This window comes from Ascaphus truei, chromosome 2 (genome assembly GCF_040206685.1).
Source record: "Ascaphus truei isolate aAscTru1 chromosome 2, aAscTru1.hap1, whole genome shotgun sequence".
NCBI classification, from domain to species: domain Eukaryota; kingdom Metazoa; phylum Chordata; class Amphibia; order Anura; family Ascaphidae; genus Ascaphus; species Ascaphus truei.
Window position 1 is genome coordinate 121,299,328 of NC_134484.1, and position 13,072 is coordinate 121,312,399.

The 13,072-nt window shown below is 41.6% G+C and overlaps 1 protein-coding gene across 18 annotated transcripts in view; it reads right to left on the bottom strand.

Moving 5' to 3' along the window:
- The window catches only part of DTNA (dystrobrevin alpha), a 373,309-nt gene that overhangs the window by 70,081 nt on the left and 290,156 nt on the right, over positions 1–13,072 (bottom strand). For 11 of the 18 annotated variants that reach the window (XM_075584537.1, XM_075584521.1, XM_075584542.1 and 8 more), the window contains exon 11: positions 3,195–3,272. The exons of 6 other annotated variants lie outside the window; for them this stretch is intronic. In XM_075584537.1, coding sequence (XP_075440652.1) covers positions 3,195–3,272 — 78 coding nt within the window. Of the gene's footprint in view, positions 1–3,194; positions 3,273–10,661; positions 10,807–13,072 lie in introns of those variants that run through there. One more of the 18 variants, XM_075584567.1, reaches the window with a different exon arrangement.

Below are 13,072 nucleotides of genomic sequence, written 5' to 3' on the forward strand. Positions count from 1 at the left end.
CATTTTAGGATACATTTAACTGCTTGCAAAATGTTGAAGTATAATCATGTTTAACACTTGTACATGACCTTACAAGTGAGTTTTTGTGGGAATAAAATTGCACCTACTGGAGCTGCCTGGGCAATGGCAATGAAATGAGAAGCAGACAGTCCTAGGGCCACTTCAAAACCTTTTGTGGGCCACATTTGGCCCCAGGCCCGCCAGAAGAGGAGCCCTCCCTACAGATGCTATAATCTATTTCTGATACCAGAGACTGACTTAGGCTGCGGCCATAGTGCACGCGACGCGAACAAAATACAGTACCTCTATCAGGCCACTAATGCACAATGAATGTTATATTTACTACAAAATAAAAGAATAAGTTGGTAATATTTTATATCCATATAAGAAAGGTTCCATTTAGATGCCAAAAGGTAAACTCAATGCTTGTAAGAATCATGGAGTTCATTTAAAAAATAAAAAATAGAATTTTGCCTATAATTGGTAACTTTCATTCAATTCATGAATTAAGTAATCATTTAATGAGATTACTATCTATAGGAATACATTTATGCAACATCATTCAAGTGATTTATTTAAAATAGTAATTGTTGTTCCTTTAAACAAGCCTAATTAACTAAGTAAAAGATTTTCCAATTTGTCTAATATATGTAATATGAATATTATTTAGATACATGCCTAAACACAATGTGAGTGTTGATGTTTTAGATATTTTCTGTATTTTTATACTTTTTTATAATTGTGTATTTATAGTAAGATTCTGTGGGTTAATTAAGCAATTGATCTATAGACACACGGATTTGTACAGATGCAGCCACCAGTATTAGGCTAAGGCCCCGCTCCCTCAGTCAGCGCGCCCGTACTGCAGACAGGCAGCGCGCTGACAGGCACAGACCGCGATATGCGGTCTGTAGGGAGCCGGAGCGGGGGGGGCGTGGTTTGAGCGGGGGGAGTGTGGTTTGAGCGGATGGTTCATCCGTTCGTACCCACCTCCCCTCCTCCGGTGTGAGGAGCCCGGAGGCCAGGTACCCTCCTCCTGAATGAAACTGAGCCGGCAAAAAAAAAAAAAAAAACAGTCCGCCTCCCTACGAGCTCCTTCCCTGCTCCCCTGCTTACCTCCTCATTGGCTCACACGCGCACCACGTGACGCGTCAACACTCCAGAACACCTTCTTCTGGTAGCGCTGGCCGGCTGACGCGTCACAGCACGTAGTGAGCCACGGAGGGAGGAGGCAGCGGGGACCAGCGGATTGCAGGTAAGGGGCTGGTGGCGCACGTGCACGCGGCCGCACGCGCCACCGGACGCAGCGGGACCAAGCCCTTAGAACTCTTGCCTGGGAAATTCTGGGGCAGTCTCACAGTAAATGCCTCAACATTTCTGTGAGATTCTTAATGGCCCATCGGATTATCACAGCAGGGGTTCCTGCAGTCCCATTCCGTTTGAATGGGACTGCAGGGACCCCCCTCTGTGTTAATCCGATGGGCCATTAAGAATCTCACAGAAATGTTGAGGCATTTACTGTGAGACTGCCCCAGAATCTCCCAGGCAAGAGTTCTAATACTGGTGGCTGCTTCTGTATGTTTACAATTAGAGCACATATAATACACATGTGTATAGCTAGTTCGTGTTTTATCTGATAGGTTTCTGGAGGTATATATACATGGTGAGCATACCCAGAATCCATCCCCTGAAGAAATCAGTTAATCTGAAGAAACGCGAAGGGTTATATGTGTTGCTGATAACAGGGCAGTTGTAAGCGGTATACCCATATGAAAACATTAAGGGAATCCGCTGCCCCATGTTCCCTGCCCGGAACTGAATGCAGTAGATGTGTGTTGCCGGAGGACGATCTGTAAGCTGACACCATTGGGAGTTCCTGCTGGACGGGAGTTCGTGACGGACTGTGCAGACGATCGGAGCAGAGGAGAGGAGTTACATCAACTTGATTGGGTCATGAGTATTGATCTCATACAACGCCTGAATATATTCTTTGTTTGTGAGTTTTGAATTGTGATCAATGGAAATGTATTAAATATTTTTAATGATAATGCACTAGGATCGGGCACGTTTTTCTTTTTTTTTTCTATGTAGATTTGTGAGGGGAGGTCGTTGTACCCACAAAGAAGGCTGCCAGTATCCTGTAGTGCACCAAGTATAAACTATTTTATCCAGTGGATATATATTTGTATGGTTTTTTATCTTGGACTTTTTTATTGTTTTTTTCATATTGTTCACATTTTTATATGTTTTTTATTTTTTCATATATTATATGAAATGTTATATTATTAGCGAATATATAAATGTATGGCACCTTGATATCAGCAACAAGTATACTATTTCATCAGATCTTTACCAATCAGTAGGTGATTGAAGACTCAATTTTGATGAGACTCTTATAGAAATAATGAGCCTTTACTAAGGGGCTTTTGATTATCACCACACCCATAATTGCTTAGTACCACTATACATATAGGCACAGTCTTTGTATATATTAATATATACAATTATACCCACATATACATATATATATGTATGTATATATATATGTATATGTATATTTATATGTGGGTATAATTGTATATACATATACAAAGCACAGTAATGAGCTGCTGACTCCAAAGAGCTTTATAAATATTTCCCAGTGCACAGCGTTGCGGGTGCAAAAATGCCCTGACAAAGGGGCTGTTTTGCCCCCGAATCTTGTGCATTACTTTCTGCAATAAAAACATTGTATAATGTCATGATGACTATGAAATTCTGTTCCTGAGTGCAACAGAGATTCCACTGCCTTCTTCTATAGTACTATTTGTGAGCAATTGGATACACTCACTGCACTTCCTGCTTGCACCAAACAACAAACGCTAGTGAATGCGAGTGCCTCTACCCCGTTTATTCCCTCTGGTATAGATACAGATCAGTTTAAATATACATTTGATGTAGAGTTAATGTTCAAATGAATAGACCCAACTTAGGGTCCTTATTCACCAAGCCACACTTGCAGTTTATCAGGATAACACTTAAAATGTATCGCTGGCCCTAAACCATAACTAGTTCGAATAACACTTATTAGGCTTCATCATTAGTGAAATTAAAGCGCAATCATCATTTTCCAGATGCATTAAGAAAAAGCCAAATTGAGTAATGGTGTTAGTAGTGTAAGTGCAGGTTGCTAACTTTTTGCATCTGCAACTTACCCTTTGCCTTTCAGTAAGGTTGGAGCAGCCCTAGCCAGAAGTTTGCTCTGTTCTACTTCAGTATTCTTGTGAGGGGAGCTGGTTAACAAGATGAGAAAAGCTTCTAGTAAGACCAGTGGGGAGAGACAGGCATATGGCACAGGTGACCACAGACGTCCTTAGTCCAAGAATTATGAGTAAAGATAATTACAAGTTAAGTAAAGCAGACATAAAGGAACAGGTAACAGCCTTGAGACATGTTTAAAGAGATGAAGGCTGCTTCAGCAATGAAGGTATTAATAAAAGAAGCTTCTTCAAGGCAGGTCGTACAGTATAGTCTGTGCAAACAAAAATAAAGAAAAAAGTTGCAACGCACCAATTGTATAGTGAAATCACTGTCGCTTAAATAAGTGACTAGCGTAAAAGCCAATGAAAGAATACATTGTAAGCACAAATGTGATTAGATAACAAAATCTATTAATGGAGCTATTAGAAAAAATTGTGAATAAAGTGGTAGCAATAAAGATGGCGGCCACAGGTGACGTGAAAAGTGTATACTGTACCAATACAAATCCTTGTCCCATTAAGATATTATGAGAGGGTCTGCTGCTATATATATAGATGGCTTGGCATCATGGTAACTACAGAAAACAGAAAAAGACAAGCGCTCTACCCTCATTGTGTAATAGTATAACAATATATATTATTGCGTAACATGTGAGTGTCACATGTACAGAAATGCAGATAATTCAAGCTTTCCGTGTATCACATTGACATGAGTTACCGCAGCACCACACGCAGCTGATCCCCACGGGCCATGTATGTGCCTCTCACTATCAGGCAGCGATAAGTGAGACAAGGCAGTGGCTGCGGGCAGGCAGTTGGACATCCAATCATCAAGAACACAGGTGGTTCAGCGCGACCACAGCTCACACGGATTCCCTGATGAAGTAATATCCTACTACGAAACGCGTTGGAGCGTTTTAGTACATTTGTGGACTGTTCATGGACTGTTCCCGAATCCTTACCACTACTGCCCCTTTCGAATGGACTACATTTCGATCCAGTCACTCCAGTGATATCACCGGTTGCCATTTACGCAGATCACTCGCTGAGTGCTACATCGACCGTGTGAGCTGCGGTCGTGCTAAACCACCTGTGAGCTTGATGATTGAATATTCCACTGCTTGGCCACAGTTGCTGCCTTGTCTCCCTGATCGCTGTCTCAGAGTGAGAGGCACATACATCGCCCGTGGGGATCAGCTGCGTGTGGTGCTGCAGTAACTCATGTCAATGTGTTCATGAAATGCTTTAATTAACTGCATTTCTGCACGTGTGATACTCACCTTTTACTCAACAATATATATTTTTATACTACCAATAAGATATTTTTTATACTACTACACTATGAGGGTTTTGAAATTGTCTTTTTTCTGTTTTCATACAGTATGTACGGTGTGTGTGTATATATATTATATATATCTATCTTACTCACTGACCAGTGAAATTATCCTGCCTTGACCTCTGGCTCAAAACAATGCATACCCCACATCAAAGATTACATTTAAGAAAAGTCAGAAAGAACATACCGCCCATACAGTATGTAACTCCATAAAGTATAGAAAGGAGTAATGGACTTGAACAATTAAAAAACAAATGTATATTACATTTATTGTTGATCTTTGGCTGGTTCCCCACAAGCATTGGCACGGATACACCAATTCTCTCACTATGATCCAATTGTTACTTTTCAGATACATCTGCACCAAATTAATGTACTGTATGGTGATAACAATTCACTTTTGCTCAATAAGAAAAAGAACAACAATGCCGATCTCGGTGAGAAATGGATGCACGGATTGTTCTTCAGTTCTGTCATCTATGATTCACAACACAGGCATCTGAAACATCGTATTTACTTGAAAAAGTCAAAGATAGAAAAATGGTGGCATTAATTTTTAATGCTCAAATGAATTTTACATTTTGTATTATAAAATGAAGAAAAGGGCACACAATCTATAAGACAATGGTATATGGTTAGGGCTGATTGTTAAAAAAAAAAAACAAAACAAAAAAAACATTCATGTGACCCCAAGTTCAGCTGCACTTTACTTTGCAATAGCTGCAGTGCCCACTAGCAGAGCTGCGGTTGGTGATAGTTACATAGTATAGTTATATAGTAGATGAGGTGGAATAAAGACATACTGTACGTCCATCAAGTTAAATCTATGCTAAATTTAGACGACAGATACTTTATCCAATATTTTTATTTACAGTATATTGATCCAGAGGAAGGCAAACAAAAACCCCCAGTGAAATATCATCTAATGATATCTCATATGGAGAAAAATAAATTCCTTCCTGACTCCAATAATTGGCAATCTGATTACTCCCTGGATCGACATCCTTCCCATGTTTACTTATTTGGTATATCCCTGTATACCTTTCCCATCTAAAAAGATGTCCAACCTTTTTTTGAAGATATCTACTGTATCTGCCATCACAGTCTCCGTGGGTAATGAATTCCACATTTTAACTGCACTTACTGTAAAGAAGCCTTTCCTTGGTTGCTGGTGAAATTTCCTTTCCTCCAACCTTAAGAGATGCCCCGAGGCCTTTGTACTGCCCGTGGGATGAATAGTTCTTTTGAAAGCTCCTTGTATTTCACCAAATATATTTGTATATATACAGTAATTATCATATCCCCTCTTAGATGCCTCTTTTCTAATGTAAACAAATCTAATTTAGCTAGTCTCTCCTCATAAATCAGATTATCAATCTTTAATAATTTGCGGATTTGCTGATTTTTCTAGTTCCATAATGTCTTTTTTTAATGGAGTGGTACCCAAAACTGTACTTCATATTCAAGGTGTGATCTTACTCATGCTTTATAGAGGGGCATAATTATGTTTACTTCCCTTCCAGCCATTTAATGCAAGATAAGATCTTATTTGCCTTTGCAGCTACTGCATGACTTTGGGCACTATTGCTAAACCTGCTGTGTACAAGCACTCCTAAATCCTTCTCCATCAAGGATTCCCCCAATTTATCCCCATTTAATTTGTAAATCGACAGTTTATTCTTGCATCCCAAATGCATAACCCTACATTTATCTGTATTAAATCTCATCTGCCATTTACCTGCCCAAGTTTCCAGTCTCTCCAAGTCCCTCTGAAGAGAAATTACATCCTGCTTTGATTTTACTACCTTACACAATTTAGTGTCATCAGCAAAGATGGAGACTTTGCTCTCTATGCCAACCTCAAGGTCATTAATAAACAAGTTCAAAAGCAGGGGTCCCAGTACCGATCCCTGAGGTACTCCACTCACAACTTTAGCCCAACATAAAAAAAATTGCCATTTACGACAACTCTCTGTTGTCTATCCTTCAACTAGTTTTCAATCCAGGCGCAGATATTTACAGAGTTGAATTTGCTTTATTTTGTTCACTAACCTCGTGTGGAACCATATCAAAAGCTACCAATAAAACTACTAATAAATGTGTTATCCATTAGGTATTCCTGACTATTATACTGTACTAAACCTTCACGTAGCTTCCCCACTATTGATGTTAGGCTTATAGGAAAGTTTCATCCTTAACCATGGAGGGCCCTGTGCAGGCTGCTGAGAAATATGTGTAGGAAAAATTCCGGCGCAACTGCGCATGACATAATCCACGAGGTGCCGGTAAGGTAAGAGTTTTTAGTTTATTGCCTCTCCACACACTCCGGTCACTCTAGGGTCGTTCACAGCTTCCTCATACCCAGCCCACAGGACGACATTGACACCGTGCGGTGCTTTTGCTGCTTAGCTGAAGCGCAAGACAGTTTTTTCTCTCTGCTGAGAAATATGCTCCAGCTCCTTCATATCTTTACTTTCATAAATCTGAAGCTATTTTTGCTTCAATATTTCCGCATGAGAGTTGTGAGAAATAGATATATATACTGCATCAATGTGTTTCCATCTTAACATACAAAGGAATAGAAACCTCTCCATGGAAACAGTCACAGTGGAAGTATCAAGCACGACCTATCAAAGCAGAACTCCTTTATTTTTTTAGTTCTGGAATTGAAACAGTGGGTCTTGAGCTGAACTGTGTTAATTTTAGCTCCGGGGACAACCTGCTTCTCGATATATTTACCTCCGTAAGGTATCTCTGCAGGTACTGTAGTAGCTCTGACGTGGGCTTGTTGGGGCTAACATAATGGTGGCTTTAAATGTCCCGTGTCTGGCCAGCCAATAAGAAGCCATGACTTCATTCAATTGGCCTGCGTAATGAGGGACATTTAAACTCCAGAGATACCGGCACCCCCTACGGAGGGTCTGTATTTCGGGAAGCAGGGGGTCTCCAGAGCGGAAATGAACACAGTTCAACTCCAGAGATCCCCTGCTTCAATGCTATAACTAAAAAACAACATGCACCCCGGAGTGCTGCTTTAACACTTCATATGAGCCACTGACAAACTATTTCTCTTTTAACCTCTATGAGATAAGTTTGAGACACTTGAACATGTCCGTCAGGTGCATGTATGGCAACTCAGGATTTTAGTTTTTTTTTTCATGCAAAAAAAGATGACAAGAGACCTGTCATTCAATACATTCATTCACTATACCATGCATATAAAGTAAATCCTCCATATCACGTGCCACACGCAGACAGGGCTCTTGAGAGATGCAAGTGTTAAAGTGACTGTCTTTAATACAGAGACAAAATGGCAGTATTTGGAGTTTCATGTGTACCTCACACAGACCTGTACATAATGACAAATAGTATCTCAGTTGTACCAGAGCAAGGCACGCATAAGGCTTTCCTTTCAGGTGCAATACTATCAGACTCTAAAATCTTATATACAAAATAAGGTACCCTTTGATTGCTCCATCAATACGGGATTTTGGGGCTTCCAAGCAAATGAGCATCACTTATGAAGACATTATCTATACAACTTACTATTAGTTTATCAATTACACATTTGTAGTAAAGGTTGATTGTAGATATTACAACCGACAACAAATGTATACTTCTTCCGGACCAATACAGCAACTGAAACTTTAAAGTGATTTCTGTAAATATAGTGTAGCATGGCTGGTCCAGACTGCCTCTCTGTCTCCTGTCATGTAAGCCCTGATAGCTACAGGCTGCGGTAGGCTATCCTAGGGGCATTGAACTCTCAGAGTGGCAGAAGTGGTGATGACTCAGGGTCTGTGTACAGCCAATCATGGTACAGACCTTGTGCCCTCCCCTTCTGGAGTCTCAGAGATAAAGTGCTAAATTATGAGGAGTTCTCTTCCACCCCTCCTAGGGAAAGGAAGTGTGTGCTGCTCCTCCCGGCTGGGAGTGAGCCAGGCCAGTCAGTCCCTCTAGGGCTGATTGGGCCAGAGAGATCAGAGGTCTCAAGACTACCAGAGAGCCCAGCACCATCCAGAAGGCCTGGGACCTATCTGCATCTGCTGTATACCATCTGCAGTAACTTCACAAATAAAGCATCCCTTTTCATATACACCTACCTGAGCTCTCAGTCTATTAAGTAGGGTGTGGATGAAATCTGCCCTAATGGGGGACTGACTCTGGAAATCCTGGAGCTCACTGGGGCTGCAGGCGCTGACACCCTGAGTTGAACATCAAGATCATCAAAAGACTGTCCTGTCCCCCTCACCATCGCGGACAACTCAGCTCTCCTGGACCCTCACAGGTATGCACGCACCACAAACAGCAGTAACCAGTAGCAACATTTCTCAGAGGGGGGGGCGGAAACGTGTTACACAGTATTTGTACAGAGGTGGTAATGAATTATTTTGAACCCACTGCTATAAACCTATAACCCCCCCCCCCCCTCTCTATCTGAAGTTCCGGGCTTCAATCAGGAGGAAATAGAGATCATATTTATAGCCTGGGCACAGACAGATTTCTCGGGCCCAGGACTACAGTTCTGACTGCCCACCAATCCCCCCTCCCCCGTCGGCAGTGTTGCGAGCCCCATTTCACACCTTGCGAGCCCACTCTATTTCCCTCCCTCTTCCCATGTATTTCTCTCCCCTCCATCTCACCTCTCTCTCCCCACCGTCGGCAGTGTTGCGAGCCCCATTTCACAGTTCCCGAGCCCCCTCCATTTCCCTCCCTCTTCCCATATATTTCTCTCCCCTCCGTCTCATCTCTCTCTCCCCTCCATCAATTACCCCACTCACACTCAACCACCCCTCACATTCATTACCTAACCCCCTCACACAATTTCCCCCACAAAATATATACCAAAAAACCCACCCCAATGCAAAAAACTTCCCACCCCCAAATACATACAAAAAAATCCCCACCACCCAAATATACTGTATACAACCACCCCACCTCCCCAAATATATACAACCCCCCCACTTCCCAATATACTGTATACAAACCCTCCAAATACATACAAAAACCACATCCCCAATACATGTATAAAAATATATAAAAAATATCAAAAAACAATACATATTACCCCCAATACATATATAAAAAAAACAATACATATAAAAAAACAATGCATATAAAAAAGCCCCAATGCATAAAAAAAAACAGACGTACCATGTGGGTGGTCAGGCCGGACCCGGTGCCTGCGGGGGGCCTGGCGGCTGGCGTTGCAAGTTGGCCCGACCTCTGGTCAGGCCCGGCTGCCGGTCCTCGGCTATCCCTCAGCTGGAGGCCTCTTCCTTACTCTGTTCCACGCTGAACTCCCAACGCTGGCACGCGACGGACCTCTCTGACGTCAGTGCCCCGGAAATAAGCTGGGCCCCAGCTTCCGGTGCACGCCGCCATGAGAGGGAGGCCCAGCGTGCGCTGACATCAGAGGGCCCAGTGTAGGACAGTGAGGAGACCTGCAGCAGAGGAGAGTCGGGGGCCGACCGCGAGAGGACCGGCAGCCGGGCCTGGCCAGAGGTCGAACCCATCTTGCAGCGTTGGCCGGGCTCCCCGCAGACACTGGGCCCGGGACACCTGTCCCGGCTGTCCCCCCCTGTCCCTAGTTATAGCCAACTTTAGCCACTGACAGAGATAACCAGCTACACTACCTGCTAAATAGGTACAGATGTGAAGACCAGAACCACTTATGATGACGTTGGTGTTGTTAGCACCAGTTTTGCATCCAGGAAGATTGGATTTAGTGTCCCGTATATTGTTGACATCATTATTTTACAAGGTTACCCGTGTGAAATGAATTACATTATACACTTGAATAAAACCTATGCTTCAGTTTCCTTAATCCCAACACTTCCATTGGAGCTATTGCGCTAAAAATAAAGAGCCTTCAGGAGAGAAGGAAGGTCATATGGCCCTGTTTGGTGTTGCTATGGAGATCAATGAAGAAACACCACTTGATAGCTGTCTAATTCTTTAGCATACAAAAAATCCTATATCTGTGGTAAAGGAGAAAAATGTTGCAGGCAGGCGGACCACCGCACAAAGTATTATTATGTGAATCCGTACAAATAGACACGTGCGAATGTGTCCAAGTCGTTCTCTGTTTTCTTTATTCATTTTACATACATTTTGCCGTATTGGAGAAATTTAGCATTACTTTAAAATGAGCAAAAAAATAAAAATTGCACGAAAATCACACATTTCCGCCAACAATTTGCTGCTCAACAAGCCTCTTTTATCCAGACCCTGAAATAGGGAGGAAAAGGGAGAGTCCTAATTAGTAGAATACCCACAGATAGTAATTATCACTAGCGGCTGTCCTACACAACGCAAAGCTTTCTGGGAGAATAAAGGCTTAGCGTTACGTTATTGGGCTTCGAAGATATGCAGTAAGGCGTAACGTGATGTTAAGTTGGGTTAACGTCATATTAAGTAATTTTGCAGAGCGTTGTGGATCTGAATCTAAAAGGGAGCAGGAATATATTTGTGGCCTGCAATAAATGCATTTCTATCTAACGGTAAATGTATCAGTTGTAAGTATTTAGTTGAGCAGCTATTAATACCAGCATAGGTTCTCTGTGCAGTTTGGTGTTTTATTCGGCTCTTTTTTCCCCCCCCCCAAGAAAAGTAATGAAATACAATAGCAGCAATAACAAGTTGATTAAGCCAATTCATTGGTGAATGGGGTATAAATGATACAGTTTATCAGAAAGTGGCTGTGATAACTGTTATTGTGCACATTGTTTAAGAAGTACATCATGTGATGACTGTGGCCTCAAACGAGCAAGCAACCTTTACATGTTAATTGGGCCTATTATGTGCTTTTCAGAGGCCTAACTGTGCATCAGAAATCTGATACAAATACAGCAGATATTTGATACAAAAACAGCAGAAATCTGAATTCAACTGTAATATGACACACAATGTATAATCTGCTGACAGCTATTAATTTAACCACTGCATACGTTATCACTGGATTTTCCAGGCAGAGAGGGGTGTTGGTGGCCATGAAAGCTTGCAATTCTCTTGTAACATCCCATAGCCAATGAAAGGTTATCCTATTTACCATACACGTATTATGCGATACTAAATGTAATAACTGTGGTGGCTCTTGATACAATGGCCAACATTACCATTTGATTAAAAACAGCTTTATAACAAACCTCTGATCCCCACAGCCTTGAAATCGCGGCTATGTTATTTCCTCAATTAGAGATAAGCCCATGACAAAGGCAATATGATAGTTTATGTGACATCTGTTAGCAGAGGGTTAGAATAAATAAATAAATAGATAAACATACCTTAAATAAATTAAAACAACTTTTAAAAAAAGTAAGCCGTGTTAACACATTTGCTTCAATGTTGACTGTCAATGTATGTATTTGGTAGGCCTGCACCCTTATTGCTGCGAGAAGAACATAGGTTGAACTGGTCAATGATCATCAATCAAGTCAACTGGATATTTTTTCACCCTAAAACAATCTTCCACGTTTGCCCACTGTTACACTGCATCCATCATTCTTTGGTCCATCCAACAGGTCAAAAAATTGATAGTTGAAAACATTAAAAAAAAAAACTAACTCCACATTATGTATGTATCTTAAGCCAGCCCTGTTTTTTAAGTGCACATTTATTAGCCTTGTGCTGTACTGTATGTTACCTTGCTCTTCCTATTTGTAAAAGCAGCGCTAAGAATCCCGGGATGCATACTGTATGTACTGTATACATGTTAAAAATCAGCATTTCACCAAACTACCCTGGAAATGTGGAATTAGTTGACAGATATAAGAAAAATATTAAATGCTTTTTTTTTATCAGTATAAAATATCGTATTTCAATATTTCTTCCATATACAGCAGGGCAGTGGTGGGAAACCTTATCCAATAAGAGGTGAGGCAAATACAGTAGCTACAGCAGCAACCAAACCCCCATTTAGAGGAACACTCCGAAGGGGCCATTTAAAAAAATAGGATTGAAGCAGAGAGTCTCCGCAGCTGAACCGTGTTGATATCAGCTTTGGGGACCCCAGGCTTCCAGAGATTCTTACCTCCATAGGGGTGCCGGTATCTCTCTGCTGTTTAAATGTCCCGCTTCACGTCAGCAAATAGGAAGCCGCAAGGGATGACGTCATGGCTTATTCTGTGGGACATTTAAGCCGCCATTTCGATAGCCTCAGCCAAATCTGGTCTGCTACCGCCACCCACTACAGAGTTAAGTATCTCGGGAAGGAGGGGGTCCCTGGATCTTAAATTAACTCAGTTCAGCTCTGGAGACCCCCTGCTTTAACCGTATTTAAATGTGTTTTTAAAATAGTCCTTAGGTGTGCCTCTTTAAAGCAATGGTATATTTTATTATGATGAAACTGATATTTCTGCAGCAATATTGCATTAATTTTGTACCAAGAGAACTGTAATACATAGCCTTGAAAGCCACCTATTCTAATCAGAATAAAACATGTAGACAGGCTGAAGGCAGCATTGGCTGATTTCTCATGTACCTCGTCTGATCTCTG